The 27,563-nt window shown below is 40.0% G+C and overlaps 1 protein-coding gene across 1 annotated transcript; it reads right to left on the reverse strand.

Moving 5' to 3' along the window:
* Nucleotides 1-1,250: 1,250 nt before the first annotated feature.
* On the reverse strand, nt 1,251-22,355 carry LOC128139070 (protein disulfide-isomerase A4-like). Its single transcript, XM_052781008.1, has 3 exons — nt 22,309-22,355; nt 13,207-14,030; nt 1,251-1,366 (listed from the first exon to the last, which is right to left on the reverse strand). Exons 1-3 carry the CDS (start codon nt 22,353-22,355, stop codon nt 1,251-1,253), a joined length of 987 nt encoding a protein of 328 aa, XP_052636968.1.
* Between the last annotated feature and the right edge of the window lie 5,208 nt (nt 22,356-27,563).

Consider the following 27,563-nt stretch of genomic DNA (forward strand, 5'->3'; position numbering starts at 1 on the left):
GTTGTAGTCAACACAGGCCTGTCAAAAATATATTCAATCTATTTAATTTCCATCAGGACTGGCTAATACCCCTTTTCAGTAGAGAAAAGGTATTAGATATTGTTATATTAGTAGAGCCATGGATATTCTTATAAGCAAAGGAAATGCAGTCTAGACGCAAGATGAATCGTTAGAAGATGAATTCAGACTCAAAGACTACACTCAGCAATTTTCTGTGGTCCACTGTCAACTCTTGTAATTACCTGCCTGGACAGTAGCTTAGAGAGAGTGTTCTCTTACTGTCTTTGTAGATGGCATCCTTCTGGGAGAGTCAGCAAGCGCTTTCAAGTAGGAGTTGGACTTTGAGATAAGCATTAGCCCTGGGAGCATTGTGGTATTGCGTCTCTCACCCAGGGTACAGGAGAGGACCACCATCTTTCCCAAGAGTTCACTTTAGCTGATACGGATCACAAATGAGCCTGGTTTACAGCTAAAGTCATACAAAAATCTGTCAGTGGGGAGTGCTGTCGGTGTGACAGGGTATGCAATAGCTTCCACTCAGAGATGCGAGAGCCTTGGAGCTGGTTTGTGGTGTCAGCCTTGGGGCACCACTCTTTCTGGAGGGACGGGCTTTTGGAGGTGGTCGTTGGGTGAGCAACCAAAATGATCAGAACCTATGAAACTGGGAAAGGACTGACTGAATAAACCTTTGTTGAATCTAGAGGAGACAAGAAGAAAGCACGTTAAGTCTTCAAATAAGTAAAATGTTTCTGCTAAAGCTGTCTGCTGTGGATAAAGCAAGAAGCAATGAATTAATGGCAACATGAAAGGTTTCTGTTAGATTTTAGCAAAATGTGATGGCTGATCGTAAGGTTAAATAAGTATTGGGATGGATTCTTGCAAAAGGGTTTCATTACTAAGGGCTTTAATGGAGAAATTAGAGAAATATCTGTCAGGAATAGCTGACATGCAGTTTGATCCTGCTTGGTGGAGGTAGAGAGCTTAATGAATGACCTTTTTATTTCCCTTCCAGCTTTATGTTTTAAGATTTTATGATCAGAAGAAAAGATTCCAGAGCAAAAAGATAGCTTTATATTTCAGTCCTGCTGCTCACTGAGATTTTGGACAGGGAGAGTGTTCTGAAGAGCTGAATTTCACATTTTGAAAATAGGCACATGTGAAGTTTGTTTGACAAGATACAAGAAAATTTAAAGATGGGCCCATGCAACCTTTAGAAGACCTCTATCTCCTTTTCTGTAATATGCTAGCAATTAGGGTGATTCTTCCTCTCGTAATGCCACAGTGTCGTTTGATTTATGGACTGGCTGATGTTTTTCAAAGATTTTCTTTTTCCCCCCTTCATCTATAAAAAGGACTCTCTTGGAGGCTTTTGATTAACATGGAACAAAGAAACATTATTTCGCTTGTGAGAATATTTTTGTGGTACTAGAAATATTCTCAAGGGTGTGAACTTTATGGGGAGTGTTTAGCAGCACAGATTCCACCTATTTTCCCACATTCGCTTTGTAATTTGAAGTTGGAGTTTAAAATTCAAGCATTACCACTCAAAGTTTTTCCTAGTAAAACCCTATTAAAACCATATTTCTGAAACAAAAATTACAGTATGACCAAAACAGTTGGAATGTTCTCACTAAGGCGTATCTGCAATACTTGATAGCTATTGGCATTTTAGATTTATGAAGGGCCAGCTGCAAGACTTTCACAAAACAGAACTTTTTATTTATTTATTATTAACTTTTGATTTGTTTATTATTAATAATAAGCAGAAACATACATTAGAAAACAAATTGCACAACATGATAAGCTAATGAGTATTTCTACTCTAGTAAATTCCTTGCGCCAAACATGTGATTGTGCATTTGCATAATGACTTCATTTGCTCATAAGTGGTCAGAAAAATGCCCCCCCTAAGTACAAAATTATTTCTTGCTTTTTTTTTTTAAAGTTTACAAGATTAATAAACATGATGAAACTGCCTTTAAGCATATACCAGAAATTAGTTTTGTTGGTTGCTTGTAATCCGCTGTCAGAAAGCCATCAACTCATCCATGTGATCTTTAACTTTGAAAAATACATTCTTTTCTTTTTTCAGATATGTGTAGCTAATTGTTGTTTAATTGTTTACAGAACTACCAGGAGAACTACTGAAATTTGTTCAGTTGTTCAAGAGAGCTTGCCAGCTCATGCACCGATACTGACATCCATCCAGTTTCCCACTCATAGGGAGTTTCCTTTCTATTTCTCACTGGTATTTAGTTCTACCAAATATCTACCCAACGCCTCATTGGGATTTATCTAAAAATTTAGCAATATTTTAATAAATCATTGTTTCACTTTTTTTTTTTTTTGATACGTCTTTGATTAGGATGAAAAGTTGGAGCATTTTATAACATACTTGTAAGAACCTATTTCTGTACATGGGAATACATTATTATTGGCAGTGTGATGAAACAAACAGTTTATTAAATATGTGTAAGTCCATTTGCTTTAGGGAAGAACCATTTGGAAGACCAAAGTACTCGCAGGTTTCTGATTTTTGCAATGCCACTGGCTGATCTTGACATAGTTTCTATAATCAGATTTATCTAAGTGTTCTTTTTTTATTGAGGGAGATGTATCTGATCCAGTGCAATTCTATCAAAATACCAGTGGCACAAATCACACATTATTGAATGTATAAAATGGATTCCATTGATTGACTGTAGTTTAAATTCTGAGGCAATGTATGAAAAAGTCCTCAGCATGTTTACATACTAGAAGTAATAATAGAACTGGATAATATTTTCAAAATATCTTGTTTATTAGAGCATGCTGTTTAAGATTGTGATACCAAAGTATAACACTATCAATGCATATTTTATCACATGGAGATGAACTATCAGTAAGATTTAAAATTTAGTAATTAATAAAAATTGCTGTAGATTTCTAGTGGGATTTAAACCAGTACTATTTTCTGCAGCAAGTTTATCCCAAAGAATAGTCCTGTTTCCTAGCCATTGGTGTCCAATGACATGCACTCTCATTCTTTCGTTGCGCTTTAAGATTAACTTTAGATTAAAAGTAGGAACCATGGTGAAACTGTTTATATCAATGACTCAGCTCCCTTTGTCAATAAACCCATGCTCCATTATCCTTATATTTGTGTTTCAGGTCCCATGTGCATGTATGACATCGTAGAGGTTGTAATCTCACATAGGTCTGTGTTTGTTAATTGTGGAAATGTAAGCTTACAGTATAAAATAGGTGCTTAACAAATACCTGTTTGAAAAAAGTAAATTAGAACTATAGTCCTACAGGACCATCTTTTCAAAACTGGCAATCTAATATCGCTTTCTGCATTTGAACCTGCAAGCAACATCAGTAAAAAAGTGAATAGGTGCTTATTCTGAGTCTTGTCCCAAACCATTTCAGTGAATGACATGCACCTATTGAGATCAGTGGGCTTTGGCGCACATCCCGTCTCATGCCTATAGGGGTTGAGATATGTAAAATAAATGAATACGTAGGTTTAATGGGCAATCAGGTTAGAAGAATGTCACCCTGCATGGTTACTATCCAGCTACGACTTTCTCACTTATGAGGTCTTTATGTCTCTCAAACCCTCATGGAAGTGGCATGAAAGATGCAGAGCTTTCCTTTCTGACTGTTCCAGCAAAATGCTTAAATTGGGTAAAGCTGCACAATATTGTCTGACAGTTTTGAAGCTCATCTAAAAGTCTATGTATGAATTTATTGTTTTGCATGGCAGCAGTCAAGGCCATTTACTGTAAAATGGACAGAAAAGTTAAATGTGACTTAGAAAGCTGACTCTTCAAGAAAGCAGGTATAGAGGTAAATTCAACTCTATAGGATATATTTAGTAAGCACTCCTGAAAGTTAAATAAACAAAGCAATCTAGTTTTGACTGGTTTTCAAAATCTGATATCCCTGATGTTTGGGAAAAATGTACCAGGAATATTTTTGTGAAATTCACGTTCCTATTTCAGGCTTAATTTTTAATGTCTGTCTTGTATGCTAGGTCCTCAATGTAAAGTGCTGAGTATGCTGTCTTTCATCTAACAAAACTCTGAACTTCTTGTTTCACTTTAAAGATGAACAAATCAAGATATCATTTATGATAGGGCTAAGAATTTCCTGACAGCTCATTTCTCTGCCAATAAGAAAATTTTATCTTCCTAATATGGACCAGATTCTGCACTAGTGATCAAATAAAAGCATGTGATGACAGTGATGTCCCTTTTTAAAGATAAAACTGTGAGAGAACTATTGATGAATATTTATTATAATAACTTGTCTTTCCTGACACTGTATCAATAGTCGCATGAATCAGAATTATTTCTCTAAATAAGGATTTAGTCTACTGCAAAATCCCTTGAGATTTTAGGAATCAGGCATATGTCTCTCCTGTAATATTTCTCCATTTTCTGCCTTGGAAAAAACCTGGTCTCAAGCAGGTCTGTACTGCTTCTATGCTGGCAGAGAAGGAATATTCTGGGGAGCAGGGAACATCTCAAGGTATTTGGAAACTTACCTTTGTAGACTCACTCCACCCTGGGTGAGGAATATCTTGATGCTAACTACTTGCTTGGTAATTATGGTAATCCACTGTAAGATAAAATATGGATAAAAATATGTTATCAGTTCATACATACTAAACAATATAATTTAAAAATTTCATTCTGATGGGTAACGAAGTGAAAGGAAACCCCACCATTACAATCTACTTGGGGACAGATCAAACCAAAAAGATGTTTCACTGATGTGAGAGGCTTTGGTTACCAGAACCATTCAGACAGGGCTTTCACTTTGCTGTCATCTCAGTTACGGTTACAGCTGTTTGTGTGGATGTGTTATAAAATAGATCCACAAAATAATTCAGGTTAAGAGTAAACTCCTCACAGTGTTATTATTTAACAGTATAATTTCTTTATAAAGTGTGTATGTTTCAGTGCAAAGTGCCTCTGTCCTATAAGACTTGTAATTGGTCTCCTATAGACTGTCAAAAATACTTCATATATACATCTAGATGAGATTAACGCATGCACCCCACAACAGGCTGTTGACTGAGCCTAGACATATTAGTAATTAAACAGTTCAGGATCATAATGTGTATGAAGCAACCATGGCCAAAATCTATATTGGAGAAAGCCTTCAAGAATATTCTTTGCAAGTAAATTGTAACACTGATTACCTCTGTGATGTAAACCTAAGACCTCAATATACAAGCGACCACATATCAAATAAATATGAATAAAATATAAATGATATTAGGTACTCATTCATTTGGTGTTCGTGTTTTTGTTTTTGTTTTTTTTTTTTTTTTCTGAGCAGCAATGGGCTTTTCATCCAGATATATAAATAATATAAAGAATGAAGTTGAAGTGCTGATAAGAAATCCCAGATCAAATTGCTTTCAGAGCCTGGATAAGTTTTCTGTATTGGGTTTTTTTGGGGTGGTTTTTTTTCTTTTTTTTTTTTTCCTGGTACACCCACATATCTAATTCTCTCCAACTCCCAAATCTTGTACAGTCTCAGAATAACATCAAATCAATACACATCCAATACTCTTGCTTTTGCCTCAACAGAAAAGAGCTAATGGTGCTGACAGTTGAAAAGCTTTCCAGTTGGCCCAATATGGAATAAATTATCCTGAAAAAGAAGTAGAACTCTTTTCCAGCTATGCTATTATTGCAGTACATTCCATCAGCAATACCTTTAAGTGTTTAATAATACATTACAGCACAGATAATAGACTAATGGAGGAATCTACCCTTACTACAGAAAAACTGGTGCATACTTTGTGTCTCCTGCTTTTTCTAAGAAAAGTACTCCTCAAAGCAGGAACTGTGATTTTTATATTGTAGCTTCAAGCATTGATTCTTTAAGAAGTAAACACATTTAATGTAAAATGCCTGTGTAATTTCCTTAGTAAGTAGTTTAGGAAGAAAAAGGAGTGTAGCATTATGTTGCATTTTCTAAATATAGGTGCTAACTATGGCTTTATTTCAAGAGGGTTCTTAAGCATGTGTCTCACTTTAAATCTGTAAATCTATTGATGCTATTATGACTTCTTATGTATTAGGATGATACACATGTGTACTAAAGGATGTGGTCTTGCCACAAAAGGAGAAAGTATTTAATCTTGTGTCTCTCATTTGTTCTTCCTTCCTCTCCTGTTTTTTCTTTGCAAATGCCCTTGCCTTTATATCTTCCTCCTCACAGATTTGACTTCATCTTCTGCCATTCCAGTACTTCTCTATTGTCCTGGTTTCAGCTGGGATAGAGTTAACTGTCTTCCTAGTAGCTGGTACAGTGCTATGTTTTGAGTTCAGAGCGAAGAATGTTGATAACACTGATGTTTTCAGTTGTTGCTCAGTAGTGTTTAGACTAATGTCAAGGATTTTTCAGCTTCTCATGCCCAGCCAGTGAGAAAGCTGGAGGGGCACAAGAAGTTGGCACAGGACACAGCCAGGGCACCTGACCCAAACTGGCCAACGGTGTATTCCATACCATGTGACGTCCCATCCAGTACAGAAACGGGGAAGTGGGGGGGCAGGGATTCGCCGCTCGGGGGACTGGCTGGGTGTCGGTCGGCGGGTGGTGAGCAATTGCACTGCGTATCATTTGTACATTCCAATCCTTTCATTATTGCTGTTGTCATTTTATTAGTGTTATCATTATCATTATTAGTTTCTTCTTTTCTGTTCTATTAAACCGTTCTTATCTCAACCCACGGGTTTTGCTTCTTCTCCCGATTTTCTCCCCCATCCCACTGGGTGGGGGGGAGTGAGTGAGCGGCTGCGTGGTGTTTAGTTGCTGGCTGGGGTTAAACCACGACAGTCCTTTTTGGCGCCCAACGTGGGGCACGAAGGGTTGAGATAACGACAAACCTGACCAGAGCTTGTTAAAACAAATTTGTTATAAGCATTCATTATATCGGTCTAATAGTTGCTGGTCATTATGTTGATTTATGTGTTCTTAGAGTTGTTGCTCTGGTTTTTAAAGTTCTGTTATGTATCACCTCGCTTGCTGTATGTAGTCCCTCTTCTGCTGCTTATCATCCGTGGGAGGTGGATTAAGGTTTTCGCTTTGATGTATTGTATAACACTGGTTTATGGTATGATAAAGTCGTCGGCTGTGGGATTAATCCGGTACTTGCACCCAGCATTGTCACCTTTATACTGTGGAAGCCATCTGTGGGAAACTATTAATAATTATACCATTTACCTTTCCTCCTTGGAAAACCAGTCTATGGGTGGGATACCTTTCTTCCCCTCTCCTTTCTCCTTCAGTCCAGTTACAAAGGTGTTTGAGAATTTTGAAAAATTTGAATACTCTTGGGATGTTGGGACCAGCACGGTCCTAGCCCTACTGCTAGGAATTAGCATGCTTCTGAATGTGGTTCAGCTCTCATTTAAGGTTAAACAACTATTTAAGAAAATCACCCAGAGATCTGCCCCAAGGCTGGATAATTATGAGTGGCAGGGTGTGTGGGGTAGTATGGGCAAGTACCTAGAAAAGTGGGCACCTCCAGTGTTTTGGAAATTCACCCCTGAACAAGTGCAGAATCCAGAAGAACTAGTAAAATATTTGGAAAAGGTATGCTGTCACCCCGGCAGCTCCAGAGAGATACAAATTACTGCAACGTGCTGGGGCCTGGCCCATGCCTATCGAGCCCTGTTCGACACCACTCAGTACCCTCAAGGGGAAGAGAAGGTCTCTGGACCTAACAACAAAACGATGAGCACTGTGGCTATCCAAACCTCAGCGACAGGCACTGCAGCCCCTCCAGCCTCGGCAACGAGCACAGCAGCTACCCAAACCTTGGCAACAGACACTGCGGTTATCCAAGACCCGGCGAGCGGTACTGCAACTGAACCAGTGGACCAACCTGCACCAGTATCAGTTGCCCCCGTACAGAAAAAGAAATATACAAAAAAAATCAGTTCGCTTAGCGAAGGATGAAGGCGAACCAGGGTCATCACGGGAACAGGAGGAAGAGGCAGAACCAGAGGTAATAACCCGGTCCCTATCCTTGAGTGAGCTGCGGGATATGCGAAAAGATTTTGGCCGCCGTATAGGTGAGCATATTATCACCTGGCTCCTCCGATGCTGGGACAATGGGGCTAATAGCTTGGAATTAGAAGGTAGGGAAGCCAAGCAGCTGGGATCGCTTGCCAGGGAAGGTGGCATTGACAAGGCAATTGGAAAAGGGACACAAGCCATCAGCCTCTGGAGGCGACTCCTGTCAAGTGTGAAGGAAAGGTACCCCTTTAAGGAAGATGTTATATGTCAATCAAGCAAGTGGACAACCATGGAAAAAGGTATCCAATATCTGAGGGAATTAGCTGTGCTAGAGACAATTCATCATGATCCGGACAACCCACAATTACCCAAAGATCCAGACGAAGTCCAATGCACACGACCCATGTGGCGGAAGTTTGTACGGAGCGCACCATCGTCCTATGCCAACTCACTGGCAATAATGACCTGGAAAGACGAAGAGGCACCGACAGTGGATGAAGTGGCTCGCCAACTCCGTCAATACGAAGAGAATCTCTCCTCCTCCCTACAAGCCTGCATTTCGGCTGTGGAGAAGCTGTCCGAGGATTTCCAGCAATTCAAAGAGGAGATGTCCTGTTGCCCACCTGTAAGGACCAATGTCTCAGCTATTAGGAGTGAGCGCTCCTCTGCCCAAGAGAAAGAATATAGAAGGTACACACCGCGAGGTGCCCTGTGGTTTTACTTATGTGATCATGGAGAGGACATGAGGAAATGGGATGGAAAACCTACCTCGGTCCTAAATGCACGGGTACGTGAGCTGCGAGGAAAAAACACCACAAAAGGGGATTCTACCAGGAAAAATGCCGCTCCGGTTTCCAAACAGAGTAGAAGGGCTGATCTTATTTCTGATCCTCTTGAAGGGACTTCTGAGCCAATTTTACGAGAAGTGAATACTGGATACTCTGACCAGAATTAGAGGGGCCCTGCCTCCAGCCAGGTGGAGGAAAGGGATAACCGGGTCTATTGGACTGTGTGGATTCGATGGCCTGGCACGTTAGACCCACAGGAGTATAAGGCTCTAGTAGACACCGGCGCACAGTGTACTTTAATGCCATCAAGTTATGAAGGGGCAGAACCCATTTCTATTTCTGGTGTGACAGGGGGATCCCAAGAGTTAACTGTATTGGAAGCTGAAGTAAGCCTAACTGGGAATGAATGGCAGAAACACCCCATTGTGACTGGTCCAGAGGCTCCGTGCATCCTTGGCATAGACTATCTCAGGAGAGGGTATTTTAAGGACCCAAAGGGGTATCGATGGGCTTTTGGTATAGCTGCCTTGGAGACGGAGGGCACGGAACAGCTGTCTACCCTGCCTGGTCTCTCTCAAGACCCTTCGATTGTGGGGTTGCTGAGGGTTGAAGAACAACAAGTACCAATTGCTACCACGACGGTGCACCGGCGGCAATATCGCACCAACCGAGACTCTCTGATTCCCATCCACAAGTTGATTCGCCAACTGGAGAGCCAAGGAGTGATCAGCAAAACTCGCTCACCTTTTAATAGTCCCATATGGCCCGTGCGAAAGTCTAATGGGGAGTGGAGACTAACAGTTGACTATCGCGGCCTGAATGAAGTTACGCCACCGCTGAGTGCTGCCGTTCCAGATATGCTAGAACTTCAATACGAACTAGAGTCAAAGGCAGCCAAGTGGTATGCTACAATTGACATTGCTAATGCGTTTTTCTCAATCCCTCTGGCAGCAGAGTGTCGTCCACAATTTGCCTTTACTTGGAGGGGTGTCCAGTACACTTGGAATCGACTGCCCCAGGGGTGGAAACACAGCCCCACCATTTGCCATGGACTAATCCAGACTGCACTGGAAAAAGGTGAAGCTCCGGAACACCTGCAATACATTGATGACATCATCGTATGGGGCAACACGGCAGAAGAAGTCTTTGAGAAAGGGAAGAAAATAATCCAAATCCTTCTGAAAGCCGGTTTTGCCATAAAAGAAGGTAAGGTCAAGGGACCTGCACGGGAGATCCAGTTTTTAGGAATAAAATGGCAAGATGGGCGTCGTCAGATCCCAATGGATGTGATTAACAAAATAGCAGCTATGTCTCCACCAACTAATAAAAAGGAAACACAGGCCTTCTTAGGTGTCGTGGGGTTTTGGAGAATGCATATTCCAAATTACAGTCTGATTGTAAGCCCTCTCTATCAAGTGACCCGAAAGAAGAATGATTTTCAATGGGGCCCTGAGCAACAACAAGCCTTTGAACAAATTAAACGGGAGATTGTTCACGCAGTAGCCCTTGGACCAGTCCGGACAGGACAAGATGTTAAAAATGTGCTCTATACTGCAGCTGGGGAGAATGGCCCTACCTGGAGCCTCTGGCAGAAAGCACCTGGGGAGACCCGAGGCCGACCCCTGGGGTTTTGGAGTCGGGGATACAGAGGATCCGAGGCTCGCTATACTCCAACTGAAAAGGAGATATTGGCAGCATATGAAGGAGTTCAAGCTGCCTCAGAAGTTGTTGGTACTGAAACACAGCTCCTCTTAGCACCCCGACTGCCAGTGCTGGGCTGGATGTTCAAAGGGAGGGTCTCCTCTACACATCACGCGACTGATGCCACGTGGAGTAAGTGGATTGCACTGATCACACAACGGGCTCGCATAGGAAACCCCAGTCGCCCAGGAATTTTGGAAGTGATCACGGACTGGCCAGAAGGCAAAGATTTTGGAATGTCGCCAGAGGAGGAGGTGGCACGTGCTGAAGAGGCCCCATTGTATAATAAACTGCCAGAAAATGAGAGGCAATATGCCCTGTTCACTGACGGATCCTGTCGCATCGTGGGAAAGCATCGGAGGTGGAAAGCTGCCGTATGGAGTCCTACACGACAAGTTGCAGAAACTGCTGAAGGAGAAGGTGAATCGAGTCAGTTTGCAGAGGTGAAAGCCATCCAGCTAGCATTAGATATTGCTGAAAGAGAAAAGTGGCCAGTGCTCTATCTCTATACTGACTCATGGATGGTGGCAAATGCCCTGTGGGGCTGGCTACAGCAATGGAAGCAGAGCAACTGGCAGCGCAGAGGTAAACCCATCTGGGCTGCCGCACTGTGGCAAGATATTGCATCCCGGCTAGAGAATCTGGTTGTAAAAGTACGTCATGTAGATGCTCACATACCCAAGAGTCGGGCCACTGAAGAACATCAAAACAACCAACAGGTGGATCAGGCTGCCAAGATTGAAGTGGCTCAGGTGGACCTGGACTGGCAACATAAGGGTGAGCTATTTATGGCTCGGTGGGCCCATGATGCTTCAGGCCATCAGGGAAGAGATGCAACATATAGATGGGCTCGTGACCGAGGGGTGGACTTGACCATGGACACTATTGCACAGGTTATCCATGAATGTGAAACATGTGCTGCAATTAAGCAAGCCAAGCGGTTAAAGCCCCTGTGGTATGGAGGGCGATGGCTGAAATATAAATATGGAGAAGCCTGGCAGATTGACTATATCACACTCCCACAAACTCGCCAAGGCAAGCGCTATGTGCTCACGATGGTGGAAGCAACCACTGGATGGCTGGAAACATATTCTGTGCCCCATGCCACCGCCCGGAACACTATCCTGGGCCTAGAAAAGCAAGTCTTGTGGCGACATGGCACCCCAGAACGAATTGAGTCAGACAACGGGACTCATTTCCGAAACAACCTCATAGACACCTGGGCCAAAGAGCATGGCATTGAGTGGGTGTATCATATCCCCTATCATGCACCAGCCTCTGGGAAAATTGAGCGATACAATGGACTGTTAAAGACTACATTGAGAGCAATGGGGGGTGGAACTTTCAAACATTGGGATACACATTTAGCAAAAGCCACCTGGTTAGTCAACACCAGAGGATCTGCCAATCGGGGTGGCCCTGCCCAGTCGGAATTTTTACATACTGTAGAAGGGGATAAAGTCCCTGTAGTGCACATAAAAAATATGTTAGGGAAGACAGTCTGGGTTACTCCTGCCTCAGGCAAAGGTAAACCCATTCGTGGGATTGCTTTTGCTCAAGGGCCTGGGTGCACTTGGTGGGTGATGCGAAAAGATGGGGAAGTCCGATGTGTGCCTCAAGGGGATTTAATTTTAGGTGAGAACAGCCAGAATTAAACTGTATATTAGTTGCTATATAACCCTGCTACTGTATATTATCCTTACTATAATTATGTGCTATATCCATAGTACTATAGTAAGAATCACTTAGATCAAGCAAGAAAAGAACTGTGATAAAACTGAGCAAAGCGCAGTAGTGATGGAACCAGAACTGACTCCAGCATGCAACAATCCAACGGTGCACACCATCCTCCTGCTGCGCCAAATGTCACCTGCTTGTCACACTGCACTGAAGCCCAATTCTGCTCTACCGACTGAGAGGACTTTGCACCATCCCTCCTGCCCAGAAAGACTGGTATGACAGATGGAGCCCAGAGTCGGAAACTAAATGAACTCAATGAACATTTTATGAACATGACCCATGAACTAAAGGAATGATATCTCTGTGTGTGTATACATATATATATATATATCATTGCTCATATGTCTTAAAGGGATGGAAAAGTGATGATTGATCAGGATGTAACTAAAGGTATGGGAACTGTGCATGACGTCAATGGTATAGAATAAGGGGTGGATACTGTCCTGGTTTCAGCTGGGATAGAGTTAACTGTCTTCCTAGTAGCTGGTACAGTGCTATGTTTTGAGTTCAGAGCGAAGAATGTTGATAACACTGATGTTTTCAGTTGTTGCTCAGTAGTGTTTAGACTAATGTCAAGGATTTTTCAGCTTCTCATGCCCAGCCAGTGAGAAAGCTGGAGGGGCACAAGAAGTTGGCACAGGACACAGCCAGGGCACCTGACCCAAACTGGCCAACGGTGTATTCCATACCATGTGACGTCCCATCCAGTACAGAAACGGGGAAGTGGGGGGGCAGGGATTCGCCGCTCGGGGGACTGGCTGGGTGTCGGTCGGCGGGTGGTGAGCAATTGCACTGCGTATCATTTGTACATTCCAATCCTTTCATTATTGCTGTTGTCATTTTATTAGTGTTATCATTATCATTATTAGTTTCTTCTTTTCTGTTCTATTAAACCGTTCTTATCTCAACCCACGGGTTTTGCTTCTTCTCCCGATTTTCTCCCCCATCCCACTGGGTGGGGGGGAGTGCTGATAGAGCTGATAGGCTTTGTCATTCTCTCCACTAAAGACACCAATGATAATGACATCATCCCCATCTCTCAGAAATTCCTGTACCTGCTTGGTAGCCTGAATCTGTTTGGATGGAGGACCAGCCTGTTCAATCATGTAGTCAACAATACCGTATTTTTCCCGTGGACCATTGTAGTCATAAGGTTTGCCCTTGCGGAATATTTTCAGAGTTGGGTAGCCAGTAACATCAAACTTCTTTGCAAGCTCAGTTTCAGCAGTAGCATCGACTTTAGCCAGGGGAATAGGAGGTGTGCGCTTGCTGAGCTCTTGGGCAGCCTTCTCATATTCTGGAGCAAGCCTTTTGCAGTGTCCACACCATGGGGCATAGAACTCCACCAGGATTATGTCAGCACCATTCACAATGTCGTCAAAATTATCCTGGGTCAATACCAGCGTAGCATCTGGTGGAGGGGTCCAACTGGGGTCTGAAACCTCCTTGACTTTGGCCACAATTGCATCTTCCGTCCGAGAACCATCATAGTCAACAGGTTGGCCTTTTTTCAGGATTTTGATGGTTGGGTAGCCACTGACATCAAAACGACTTGCTAGCGAAGTGGCTGCAGTAGCTTCTATCTTGGCTATGACCAGATTTTTCTCATTCTTGTATTTTTTGCCTAGCTCAGTATACACTGGTTCTAGTTTCTTGCAGTGTTCTCCAGAGAGGTAATCACACACATTTTGTTGATCAGAAGTGTTAGATGCAATACTAGTTTGGGCAATACCTATTACCTCATCAAGATCCCCAACCCTCTCTTCGTTGCTACCTCTTCAGCAGTGTCAACACAATCATTTGTAGAGTTGTGAAGTGAAACACCTCAGGGTGAAAAAACATAAACAGGATTTAATAGGCATTATTTAATAAATTCTGTTTTCAGGTTACTCATCTGGTTCATAGTGCAGTCTCAGACCTGGCTGGTTAGCACAACTGAGTTGCAGTTAACTGCAGTTAACCACTGTACAGCAGTGGAAATAAGTGGGCAGTTGTCGTGGTTTAACCCCAGCCAGCAACTAAACACCACGCAGCCGCTCACTCACTCTCCCCCCACCCAGTGGGATGGGGGAGATAATCGGGAAAAGAAACAAAACCCGTGGGTTGAGATAAGAACGGTTTAATAGAACAGAAAAGAAGAAACTAATAATGATAATGATAACACTAATAAAATGACAACAGCAATAATGAAAAGATTGGAATGTACAAATGATGTGCAGTGCAATTGCTCACCACCCACCGACCGACACCCAGCCAGTCCCCGAGCGGCGAATCCCTGCCCCCACTTCCCCGTTCCTATACTAGATGGGACGTCACATGGTATGGAATACCCCGTTGGCCACTTTGGGTCAGGTGCCCTGGCTGTGTCCTGTGCCAACTTCTTGTGCCCCTCCAGCTTTCTCGCTGGCTGGGCATGAGAAGCTGAAAAATCCTTGACTTTAGACTAAACACTACTGAGCAACAACTGAAAACATCAGTGTTATCAACATTCTTCACATACTGAACTCAAAACACAGCACTGTACCAGCTACTAGGAAGACAGTTAACTCTATCCCAGCTGAAACCAGGACAGCAGTCATGGAGTAGCACTTAATCTGGTATTTCTGCTAGTGCTTCATACCTGGGAATAAGGCCTGCGGGCGGCACTGCTTTAAGGTCTACCAGAAATGAAGACAGCCTGATTTCCAGATGAGAAGTTGTAAAGTCTGTGGGGTAACTGTAGCAGTTGTAGTTGAGGACAGCCTGACCTCTCCCATTTAGGAGGAAACTATCTGTACAGCAGTCAAAAATCAAGAGATTGTGTCAACTGATAATCATAAATGGTTTCTAAAAAATTATTAAATCCATAGGACTGCAGGCCATAAACAATTGGAGTTTGCTTGTTTATAACTTTAAACTTCTCTCCTCTAAACTTCTGCCTATAAAAAGTTGAGATACATGCTGTACTTACAAAATACTTTCTGAGATCCCATGTGAAGTCAAGCTTTGATGTTGTGATGCCAAGCTACAGAATTGCATTGAAAAGTCTGGGGGCTGGCAGAGATACTGTAGATCTCATATGAGGGTGACTCTATCATCCTATTCCCGAAATGAGTGTTTCCCCCAAACTCGGCATCCTGAAGTTAGAAAATAGCTGAAAACCATCAGTACTGATAAGTGATTTTGTGTGTGTATACAAATCTTTAAATGTGCAGGTTTTTTTCCTACTCTTTTTATATTTTTTTCTGATTGTATAGTGAGTCCATCTGAATGTGCATAATGGTATTCACCTGCAGCTTTTGGTAATAACACTGTCTGCACTGGAGGATGGTGGAAATTCCTTAAGTCTAACTTTTCAGAACATCTTTCAGAGTGAAACTCATCAGGTAGTATTGTGGTTTAACCCCAGCCAGCTACGAAGCACCACGTAGCCGCTCACTCACTTCCCCCCCACCCAGTGGGGTGGGCGAGAGAATCGGAAGGAAAAAAGTAAAACTTGTGGGTTGAGATAAGAACAGTTTAATAGAACAGAAAGGAAGAAAATAATGATGATAATAATAACAACAATAATAAAATGACAATAATAATAATAAAAAAAGAATTGGAATATACAAAACAAGCAATGCACAATGCAGTTGCTCACCACTCACCAACTGATGCCCAGTTAGTTCCCAAGCTGCGATCCACCCCCCTGGCCAACTCCCCCCAGTTTATATACTGGACATGATGTCACATGGTATGCAATACCCCTTTGGGCAGTTTGGGTCAGGTGCCCTGGCTGTGTCCCCTCCCAACTTCTTGTGCCCCTCCAGCCTTCTCGCTGTCTGGGCATGAGAAGCTGAAAAATCTTTGACTTAGTCTAAACACTACTTAGCAACAACTGAAAACATCAGTGTGTTATCAACATTCTTCTCATACTGAATCCAAGACATAACACTATACCAGCTACTAGAAAGAAAATTAACTCTATCCCAGCCAAAACCAGAACAGATAGTTATATAAAAAATATAAAACTGGATTGTTCCTTGTTAAGAATCAGAAACTTTTCCCACCAAAATGTATGGTAATTTTTAAATAGGAGCTGAGTTTTATTATTTGTATGGTATCAACAAAAGGATTATTTTCAAATTTTTATTTAGTTTGCATATCATGAACAGAAAACATAAACAGTCACAGGATCAATTGTTTATTCTGGCCAAGTTTCAGCTAACATCATTCCATATATTTTTTTAAATAAGAAAAAGATTTTTGTAGATGCTCTGTTTTGTGCTTTTAAATGCTCTTGGCATAAAGGATAGGCATAGAAAAGACATTCTACAGGAAGCTCTTTGCTCTCAGATTTTACCATTTGTTCTTAAGAGCTAGATATACAGATTGGGACAGCAAAAGAATAGCAGGAAATAATAAAAAAACAACAAACCCCAACCAAAAAACAACCAACAGAAATCCCCTAACAAGATTGTTTGTGGGGGTTGTTACTCAGAAGATCGACTACCATAAGCAAAGAGCTATTATTCTTTATCAGTTAGTGGGTGGCAAATGTTTCATTTCCATTTATTTAGTATTTCTTTTGGTTTGCAACCACACCATGGCTATGTTTTACAAGATTAGAATTCACCTGGGTAATTACACCCTATTAGCAAGGTTAAAAGGGCAATAAGAAAGAGAGAGAGTGGGAGAAATAAAAAGCATTGGTGGTGTTTTAGTACCAAGAATGGATGGGAAACTGCATGAACTTCACAGTGAAATTGGGATATAGCCAGGGAGATGAAGACATTATTCCTTCCCTTTTCAGTTATCTGGGATGAATATCGTTTTTTTGTTTTGGGGGGTTTGTTTTTGTAAAAGAAGTCTGAACTGTAATGGTAAATTCATCCACTCCAGATTGTGGGCATGTTATTCGTGGCTGTGATATGACATATTTCCTGATGTCATGGTGGTAATGTTCTCCACTAATTCCTGGATTTATTGCCACACTAAACAAGTTTGTCATATGCTCATCATAAAAGTATCCCCATCAGATTGACCAGCTGTAGCAAATCCCAGTTGCATTTGTCTTCATTTTAGGAAATTCTGGTTTGCTGCACAAGCGTGCACAGAAATGCTGAATACCTTATATCAGCTGATTTTATTTCAAAGATATTATCCTATATGACATTATCTACTAGTATATGCCATCCTCCTACATTGCAAGTAACTGGAACACGTAAGATCTCAGACCAAGAGAAGGTTTACTAACTTTCCTAATGTCAAATACGAAAACCTTGACTCTTTGGTATTTTGGTAAAAGGAGCTCTCTACAGTCTTGAGAGTTTTTGATTGATTTGGCATGTATCTAGCTTAAAAAAAAAAAAAAGCCCTTCTTGCTTATGAAACCCAACTCTGGAAGTAATACTGAATGAGGAACGAATGACTGGGCTGGCTCATACTAAGGGTAGAAGAAAAAGAGACATGGAAAATGTAGAGGTATTTTTCTATGATTCCCATTGCTAGGGATATATATTATTATCATGTAAATAGAATCAACACATTGGTCTAGAGCTCTGGTTCTGTGTCTGTGTTGCAGTTGGAGTTTATTGTTTGTAGAGCAGTGACCCTAAAAAAAGTGAACACAGAGCAGGTTTCCCAAGATGCCCAGTCCTCTTCACATGCAGAAAGGGTGATTCCTCCAATGAGCAAGCTGTAATTATCCAAGTGTTAGGGGCAGAAGGGTGCTAGCTGAGATGCACAGAGGTCCAAAGAACAGAAGGTTCTAACTCTGTCATGAATTAAGTTTAAAATTACCATATTTGAGATTTTCAGGTTTGGATCTAAATTTTGTCCATTCTTTGGATTTATGAAGAATTCTGTTTCTACCAAGTGTATCTGTATACTTTCTCCTGAAGAACGTAAATTTACTTCAGTAAGCTAGCTGCTTCTCAATAGCAAAATATATCATAGTTCCCACAACACTTCTCATTCCTTCCATCTTTTTAAAGTTTCCAAAGCTTACCATCTTGTTATAGATGACAAAATTAAGGACACAAAATATTTACATTGTGTTGCTTTTTACTTATCCATTCTGCAGTTTCCATAGTTCAAGATAATTCCATTTATTCTTCCTGATGGCAAGTGCATTCATTTATTATTTACTTGGATTGGTAGTTTACAGCAAGGATGCATGGAAATGAAAGGATGGACGTCTGAGGGAAGACTAGTTATACCTACTTGACCATCAGCCTGTAAATGACTAGAGCTCTGTATAATTTGTTGAAATACTTGGGAAAATTTCTGCTCAACCTTTTTTCTTATTATTTTGTTAAAAAAAAAAAAAGAAACTACTTTTGACTAGCAACCAAAAACTGGCAATGAATGAAAAGTAATGAAAAGGAAAGGAAATATAACTGAAGAGCTGGAAAAGCTGGAACAGAAGCAGTGTCTGAATTTTCTTACTCATGTCAAATTCTCTCAGTTTCAGCTTTCCACCCAGACACTTTGTAGGACTGCGATCATATTGTGTTTGCTAAGAGATATGCTTGCCATTTTTCCTCCTTTTCTTCTGCTTAACTGTTGATAGGAAGCACAAACCATCTCCTCTGTACTTGGTGCTAAAGTGAAGTTGCAGATCTGGCAGTTTAGCTTGGTGCTGATGGCTACCTTCCATTTCACCCAAAGGGAGTTCTCACTGTTTTGATAAATTATAGTTGTTGCCAATAGATCCTTTCCTTCCCTTTCTTCATCACTGCAATCCAGCTGTCTGTTGAGTACAGGGAAAATAGCCCAAGGTTAAAGCAAGAAGGACATTTTGCTCTTGCTGGAAAGCTAAGTGAGGAGAGTGACTCTGACTGAGGAAAAGGACTTATCCAAAATACTCTTATTAAAAGATCTTTTCATTCCACTTGACATTCATGAGTCTACTGGTGGTAGTTATGTTGTTAGTGTATAACTCTAAATTCAAGGCAATCATGACAGCAATTTCTTTTAAAGCGAATTAACTCTAGTGGAAACTCAAAATTTTTCTGACATTTTTGGCATTGCTTTAAGGCATGTGCTTGCCTTTAACAGTAGCTATTAGACACCATTTTTTTTCAGGAAAGAAGTTTTTTGTTTAAGATGGGTACAATCAAGTCTCCTCCTCTATAACAAACTGGTGTGTCACCTTATGAGGAAAGACGTATCTGAGATTAATGCTCTTGAAATAAATCTGAAGTTTGATTCTTACCATCTAGTCCGTACTCAACTTGAGGATCTTGTCATTAGAGGTTAGCCTTTGATGAACCACAACTTCAGCTTAAGCACTGAATAGCAACACTATTAGTTAGAGAACTCTAATTCAGACTGCAGTACCTCAAGACACTGATATGTATGTTTTGAGTTGTAAGAAAGTCTGTAAAAATAATTATTTATATAGGAAAGAAAATTAAATGGTCACCAAATACTTGCTCAATATTATTTCAGCTGGTGAATTTATGGATGCTAAGCACTTGCTAAAGGTTTAATGTATTCTTAGTCTTGAAGAGTTTTGTCAAGAAAGTGATAAGTAGCCTTTAACTGTCAGAGCAATCAAGAGTCAAAAGAAAGATTCCAGTTGACTCCTCATAGAGCTGCAAATAAGAGTAGCCTCTCTTTGTGCCACTGGTTCAAACTACACCTTGCTGCTGGTCGGCTTAATATAAGTTTGATCTTCATTGATCTGTAGTCAGAACTTTCTGCTGAAGATGAAGAGAGCCCAGAAAGGCTAACTTTCTAACATTGTCATAAAAGTTTTCCTGCATCAAACCTATGGAAGCAAGTTGCTTTAAAATTGTTAGTTCCTTTAATGACCTTGCTATAAGTTCTTCAGTCTAAGATCTTAAAACATCTGCCAGAGCCTAACCACAAATGTTCACAGTCCCATATGACATTTTTCCATTCTCTTAATAAAAATACTAAAATGAAAGAACATTTTTGCTTAACTCTACTGCTGTCATATGGAGAAAGCAGGTGAAAAGTTAATGCAAAAAGGGAAAAGCATAATTGTAAAGAAAAGCTTTGTAGCATGTGGTTCAAGAGCATGCCGGTTAGTGAAACAAGGTATTAGCATGGAAACAATGCCAGAGTAATACTGATTTCTTGCAGTGAACTAATAAACCTTCTCCTGCTCTCCCAGTGGCTTTGCATGAGGTTGATTTAAAGATTAGTGTCTGCATCAAATTGAAATTTGACCCTAAACTTATACTTGAACTGATGCCTGTGGTATTTGCTTGCTAGTGCTACACCTGAATTAAATCCCAGGTGATACATTAGTTGTAAAGGTACTCCTGAAAATACAGTCTTTAGAAGATAATTCACAAATTTAGAAAGTAAATCACAATGGCAGGCCAGTATCATTTTCTGCATGGTTGTATCCTTCTCAGAATACACCCTACTAAAGTTGAAGGATGACAAAAGTGATGATGGAAGACTGGCTGTTACCTTTACACAAAACTATAGATATTCCTTTTACAGATTGAATTCTGTAAAATTTTAAGACTTTAAATTCTTGCCCGAGTGTGAAACACTATGTATCTCACAGGTAATTGACATTTAAGCATAGTTTTAAATCAAAACTGATTGTTCAGAAATCTTTAAACAATGTTCTGCAGGTAGTGATTTTTTGAGTTACAAGCAAGCTTTCTGCCAGTAAAGTATTATTTTTTTCTCATGCTCTTGATATTATTTGGGACTGACTCTGCATGGGGGATATATTTCCCTAAATCTCAGTTTGATTTCCATTAAGAATTAAAGAATTAAGTGTCTTTTGCCTCCAGTTTCAGTGAATGATGGGCTCAGCACTGAAATTGTTGCTCTTGCATTGATGCCATTGGATTATACTTAGGTTCCCTTCTTAGTTGAGGAGTAAATCCAAGAAATGTAACACTGTACAACTCTTACAATTAAAAAGGGGTTCCTTTCGCATCTCATTATCATGTTGCTTGGCTGAGTTTTTAAAAAATAAGCCAGATTTAGCCAGAGAAGATTAAAAACTGAACTCTTATGCTGGAAGAGCTTTATGCAACCCTTTGCAGTAGGATGCTCCACTTTGCCCCATAGCTATCTGTCTCCACTTAAATCACCTGCCAGCTAATACATGCAGTTCTCATTTGTTACCATGAAAATATGAATAAATCTTAGGCATCGCTTCATTTCCATCACTTGCTTGAGGGTCAGCAAGCATATCACATTGCCTCATGCCACTTTTCCTGACCTTGTATCCTGGAGAACTTTGAACATGTTAATATTTAAGCACGAATGATGCATAGTGAGAACATGTTAATCAAGAATCAAACACTTCTGAAAATAAAACTGTTGTGGACAGTGAATCATCTTCATTCAGTAGCATTGGTATTGATTTTCTGTAAACCAGCTGTTGCCAGTTTTACATGATCACAGATTTCTGAGCAATGAGCATGCTAATGGGGTTAAACATATAGCAGAATGACTAGGTATACTGTATTTTAGAAATGCAGTTTTTAAAATGTGATAATGAATCCTTAGATCATGACAGAGACATAAAATACTAGGGAGTCTGGCAGTGAATTGTGGCCCATGTACAGATCTGGCCTGAGATGTGGGTAACTAGCTTAAAACTTGAATTACAATTTAAGAATTTAAAAGCTCAGTAGATGATTTCTGTCTCCTAGAGAAAGAATAAGAAAGCCTTCAGCATTTTAAATGCACAATCAATCACCAAGGATAAAATTTACACAGTAAAGCTCCTACTTGCTACCTTGAACAGAGAAGAACTGTTTCCTCAAACGGGTACTGATGCCCAATGACCACCCTCTGGGTTAGTAAAAGCCAGAGAGTTTTGCCTGCTTTCCACCACTGTGCTGGTATTTAAAAAGACATATAGCTAAAAGCAGAAAGAAAGTCTCACACAGTGATAAAAAGCCTAGCAAGGTCTTGGACTCAGTTTATCCACCCAGGTCTTCTGGGTTCAGCGCAAGTTTCCCTCAGTTGCACCGTGCTGGCCTAGCCCATCCCTTAGTGTGGTGGGATGGGCTTTTCCCTCGCCCTTTTCCCGAAGTGTGGTGATGCTGCTCTCAGGATCTACTTGCTCACGTACAACCTGTACCTGTCTCTCTCACCACACTCACCAGTGCTGAGTTTGTACAGAGCCATCATGGCCACCCCTGCACTTGTGGGGTGGACAGGCCAGAGGTGGCAAAGCGCTAAGGCACTTCACGCAGCGAACCTCTGAAGGAAAAGCTTCATCGAAAGAATAAGTTAAAGCGATTACAGTTATTTCTCCCTGCAGCTGCCTTAAAAAATTTAAGCACTTAGAATGAAATAGTGTTGCTATTATATATAGCTTCTCAACAGGATTAATTATTGATGGGAAGTGTAAATTTTTTACATTAAAGTCTTAATGCTAGTAATAATAAACATATTAGGTGTATGTAATTACAGAATTTCACTACAGAAACAGCAAGTATACTTGTACATTGAAGAAACCTTTGTTTCTTTGTGCATTGAATGCAAGTTTATATACAGCAAAATGCTACTCTAAGCCAGTGCGATTTGTTCTTCCAATTGAATTTAGTATCTTATTAGAAAATACCACTTTTGGTACCTTTGTATACCTTTATGTTTTCATATGAATTTTAAAAAAGTTCCTTAAGGAACAAAATAATTTTAAAAAGAACCAGTTACTTAATGATGCTTTCTGCATTTCTTACCTTTATTCAGTCCAGTACACTAAAAGGATTTAGGAAATTTCTTCCTTGTTCTTAAGCCCCAGAGACTGTATTAAAAGCAGAACAATTGAACATGTTGCTACGTAGATTTTAGTAAATCAACTAATTTTTACTTGAAAAAAATTGCATTTAGACTTGATCATATGTGATAGTTTACCCAAAATACATAGCATTATTTTAGTTAGTCAGGTAAAGAGATCTAATATTTTTCAAAGGTCTGTATTGGCAAAATCAGCAATTTTATTATTAAGACTGTTTACAGAAAGCCGAAGTCATAAATGCTAAGTGAGCGCATGCTTCTGCTTCAAATACCTTTTCACAAAGCTTTTTGTGGTGTTCATGCAGCTTTACTCTGGACCTTAAGACTGCTGCTCATGCCTTAGCTTTATTTAGCCTCTTGAAAAGAGGTGGGGGGAGAAAGATCAGACTTTTCCTGCTGAGTGTATAGGCTTGAGTCGCCTCTTTTCATCTCGCTACCTTTTGCAGAACTGGCAGAAAGAATCCAAGCTGGTGAGGGAAAACAGGTTTTGATATTTCTGGGTAACATCTCCAGTGTTGGCTATGTGGTTCTTTCATCCAAGGCACTTTTATTTTCAAAATGAATAGCTGTCACAATAAATAATCTTTACAGGTTTCAAAGAGCATTCTTTGCTCTGTTGAATCTCCTCTATGATCTTGATTCAAATAACAAAAACTTTTCACAGAGGTGGGAAAGCCTTTTCATTCCCAAACCGGGGAAACAGTTTCGGTGGTATAGCAATCGAGCCAGCTTTGCTTACAGAAAGGAATGCAGTTCTCCAGTCGCTATGATGGAAAAAAATTACGAGTCATTTCTGCTGTCGCTCTTGTGGCTGTGGTTTCTTTTTCATGGTTCTGTTTCAATCCCTGTGACCTTGCAGCTGCTGCGGCCATGTTGCTTGGTCTCAGAAATGAGGCTTTAGCATTTTTTTCCTTTATGCTGTGAAGACCGTGACCCATTGACTTGTTATGATTTTTTAAAAGCTCTCCATAGAATTTAATCCAGTTGTTCACATCTGGAAAGTAGAAACAGAACTGTCTGAATATTTTTTTTTTGCAGTGGGGGGAATGAGGAGGGGAGGAGAGGTAAAGAAAAAGATCGAGATTTGGATTTTTAGTTACTTCTACTGCTTGCTGAACTAGTATTAGTGGTTTGTAGAAATCTAACCTACACAGAAAGAGAGGCCCAGTTTTATTCTTCAGGCAATCAAAGTCTAACCCTGGGAAAACAGTTTTAAGATCATTTTACCTTCTCAGATATGGATGCACCACGGCAGAAAACAGAAGAAAAGGTAGCAGAAGATTCAGGGGCCAGACAGACCCTCTGTGAGCAGTCAGTCCCGTTGGCCCCCCATGCACACCAGACCCCAGGGCTGCACAGCAGAGTCCCCTCTGGAGAGCATCCCTCTCTGCAGTAGAGGTGTCACAGCCTTTCTGGGCCACCTCTCTGCCAGGCTCATTGCCATTTCCTGGGGTCTAAGGCAATAGTTGCTGCAGAGTTTATTTGATTGGGCTCAGTGCAGCACTTTGTCTCTCCTAACGGTGTGCCTCAGTAGTGAAGTGCACCTGATGAAGCAGGAGAAGGTGCTCTGGTATCAGTAGCTGCTATCTAATCCAGGAGGCAAGCTGCATTTCAACCAAAAAATACAACAGAAAAGTCGGCACCCAATTATCATACTGAAGCAGAGTGAAATTCAGTGAAGATGAAAGATAGATATCCTTTAATAAATAAATCTTGAGGTTTCTCAAGTGATTGAAACAACTTTACTGTACAAAAATCTCCATAGCAAGACACTTATATGGCTGCTACCCGAAAAGAAAATACCCCCACATCATTAAAATATGCCTTCATCCAGATTAAATACAACTTTTTCAGGTTACTAGGGGTTTCTGCTAAAATAAAATGACTCTGTCAAAAGTGGAACAAACATCTCCTTAGAAACCTTTATTGGTGGGAATAGACTTTACAGGGGCTCAGGGTCTTGGTGGCTGCACTCCAGCCAGTTAGCTCCTTCCTGCTTACTCAAAAGGGATTCAGACAGGTAGCAGAAAAAAGCTTTGGGGTTTGTGTGTTGGTTTTGTTGTTGTTGGCTTGTTTTTTTTTAATGAATTTTTTGGTATTATTTGAAATCATTTGTTCGTTTAGCGCTGACCTTTCCAACCCCTTCCCCCAGCTCCACACGCTTCCCCCCATTTCTGGGGGGGGGAAATTAGTTGCAGTGGGAGACAGTGAGCTGGACAGCGAGACCACATATTTTACAATCTAGATGTTTTCATTGTGCTAATTTGAATGTAAGACCTGTAATTGCATTGCTGATTGTCAGTGTGTTAACAGTACAGGACACCATCACATACTTCTCCAAGTATTACAAAAAGCAGAAACAAGAGAGAGAGAAATAATTTACAAACTAGAAATCTCATGTGGTTCATATTTATTGGCGCTATCTACAAGCTGACGCAATCTATAAATCTACAATGTTGATGAAAGTTTATTTATTACTGTGTACTCAGTGAAATTAGTAATGTTCAGGGCAGTAGTTTTCATACTGAAACAGTAAGAAAATTACATACTTTGACTGGCAAACAACTAGGGAGTTATACACTGAGATCTAGGAAATTTATCAATTTGTTGGTAGTATAGAAGTGGTGGAGCTAATCTGGGAAAATGCAAGTCAGCAAAAATATTTCTAGTGAAGAAAAATTTATAATACAACATAGAGCTTAGTGTCCATATAAGACCTGAACTTTGACATGTGATAAGAAAAGACTGGATTTATCTGGCTGCAACAATGACGTGATATTCATTCCTGTATAATTAGATGTGGTAATATCTACGTGAATACATTTGGTCTTGAACACCAGAAATGCAGAAGAATGCTGAAGAAATACCTTAAATAAAGGGAATGATCAACATAAGGGTATTTGTAGATACAGCTAGGTGGCAGGTAAGGAAAGTAAGGTCAGTACAGCTGCATGAAGAATGAAACAGCAGAAGAGATAATATTCTATTCTATGATATTCTATTCTAGAATATTATAGAATTTTGCATCATCAAGTTCATCATGAGTTGTCATCATCATCCTAATCCTCTGAAAATGACTGAGGTGTGATATTTCTTAGCAATAATAAAGTGGCATAACTTAAAGCAGTGAAAATAAACTGAAGCGAAAAATGTAATATTTTCAAAGGTTATAGTAAATGAATAAATGAAACAATTGCAAGCATCTTTGGAACTTCTGTATGTGCATTACTAAACTGATCTGTTATACTTTGCATATTTTGGCAATTTATTCATTGTCATCTTTTCACAAGTCAATATTTTCCATTTTACCTTTTTGTGGTAAGATTGCTCAACATATTTTTGACTTAGTAGTCTATCTAACAAGGTCTGACCCTAAAATCTTCTACCTATTTTATGTTGTAGGTATACTAAAATGAGGCATTATGAAATACAATATTTAGAAGTTGTCAGATGTGTCATAATGGTTGTTTATAACTCTTTCTATGAAACTAGTTCTACATGTATGTCATTGATTCTTAATATTTTATCATCTGATTCTTTCCAAGACTTCTCTCATATTCATTCATTCATTCTGTAGATTGGAAAACTTATGGATAACTTGGATTTACTCTTACCAAAAAAAAAAAAAGTACTATATAGAAACCATTTTACAGGGCCGTACACCTTGATAAAATGCTGATTGTGCCTGAGCTATAAATAAGGAAATATATGGGTTCACTGTTTATTCCAGAACAGGAAATATGAGATCCAAATCTTATTAGTATAAAGGGTGATTAGAAACAACTTTAGAAAGAGAGTTAAAGTAAATGGAAGGAAATTAAAAGCCAAAGGTGTTCATATTTTTTTCTATTAATGTATTTTTGTTCTCTTGATGGTGAAAAAACTGTCACTAAATTTCATACCAAGCAGTGTGTTCTACTTGTTAATGTTGTTAGATATTAATATTCAATCTGTTTGGATAAGAGAAGCTCAGAAGTGATATTTCTACCCTGGCATTTCAAAATCATATAAGGTTTTTGTTGATTTTTTTTTTTTTCTGGCAATGTTCACTTTTTCCAGTAAGTTGGACATCAAAAGTACTGTAGCTGCATAAACATGAGAAATATAAAGAAAACAGTTGATTTTCCTTTAAAATGTATCAATAAAAAGTGGGTTACAGGGTATGTTTGAATATATCTTAGTGGGTATTACTAGGAGTATGGATTAATTTGAGAGCACAAAATTTCTCAAGTGTACCATCTGTTATTTTTAGATTGTACCTTTATTAATGAGAAATTTGCTCAGTGAAGATTTTGAACAGAGCTTATATAGCACAGTCAGATGGGACCCCCATATATACCATTTACCAGTGGTATAAATAGCAGTTTGGTTTTTTTCTTTTTCTTTACTGACTGCATCAGCTCCTGTTTGAAGTACTCACAGTAACTGTATAAAAATACAGAAGTTGTCAGAGGTGTGTCTGAAACATCAGATGATCTTATTCAGATATGAATAAATTTTTAATATTAGAGGTAGAATTATTTCCTCTAAAGCCAAGTTTGTGAATAGCCATTGTATCCTCAGCGGTCTGAATACTTTAAACTTCGAAGGAAA

The sequence above is a fragment of the Harpia harpyja genome, chromosome 2 (genome assembly GCF_026419915.1).
Source record: "Harpia harpyja isolate bHarHar1 chromosome 2, bHarHar1 primary haplotype, whole genome shotgun sequence".
NCBI lineage: Eukaryota > Metazoa > Chordata > Aves > Accipitriformes > Accipitridae > Harpia > Harpia harpyja.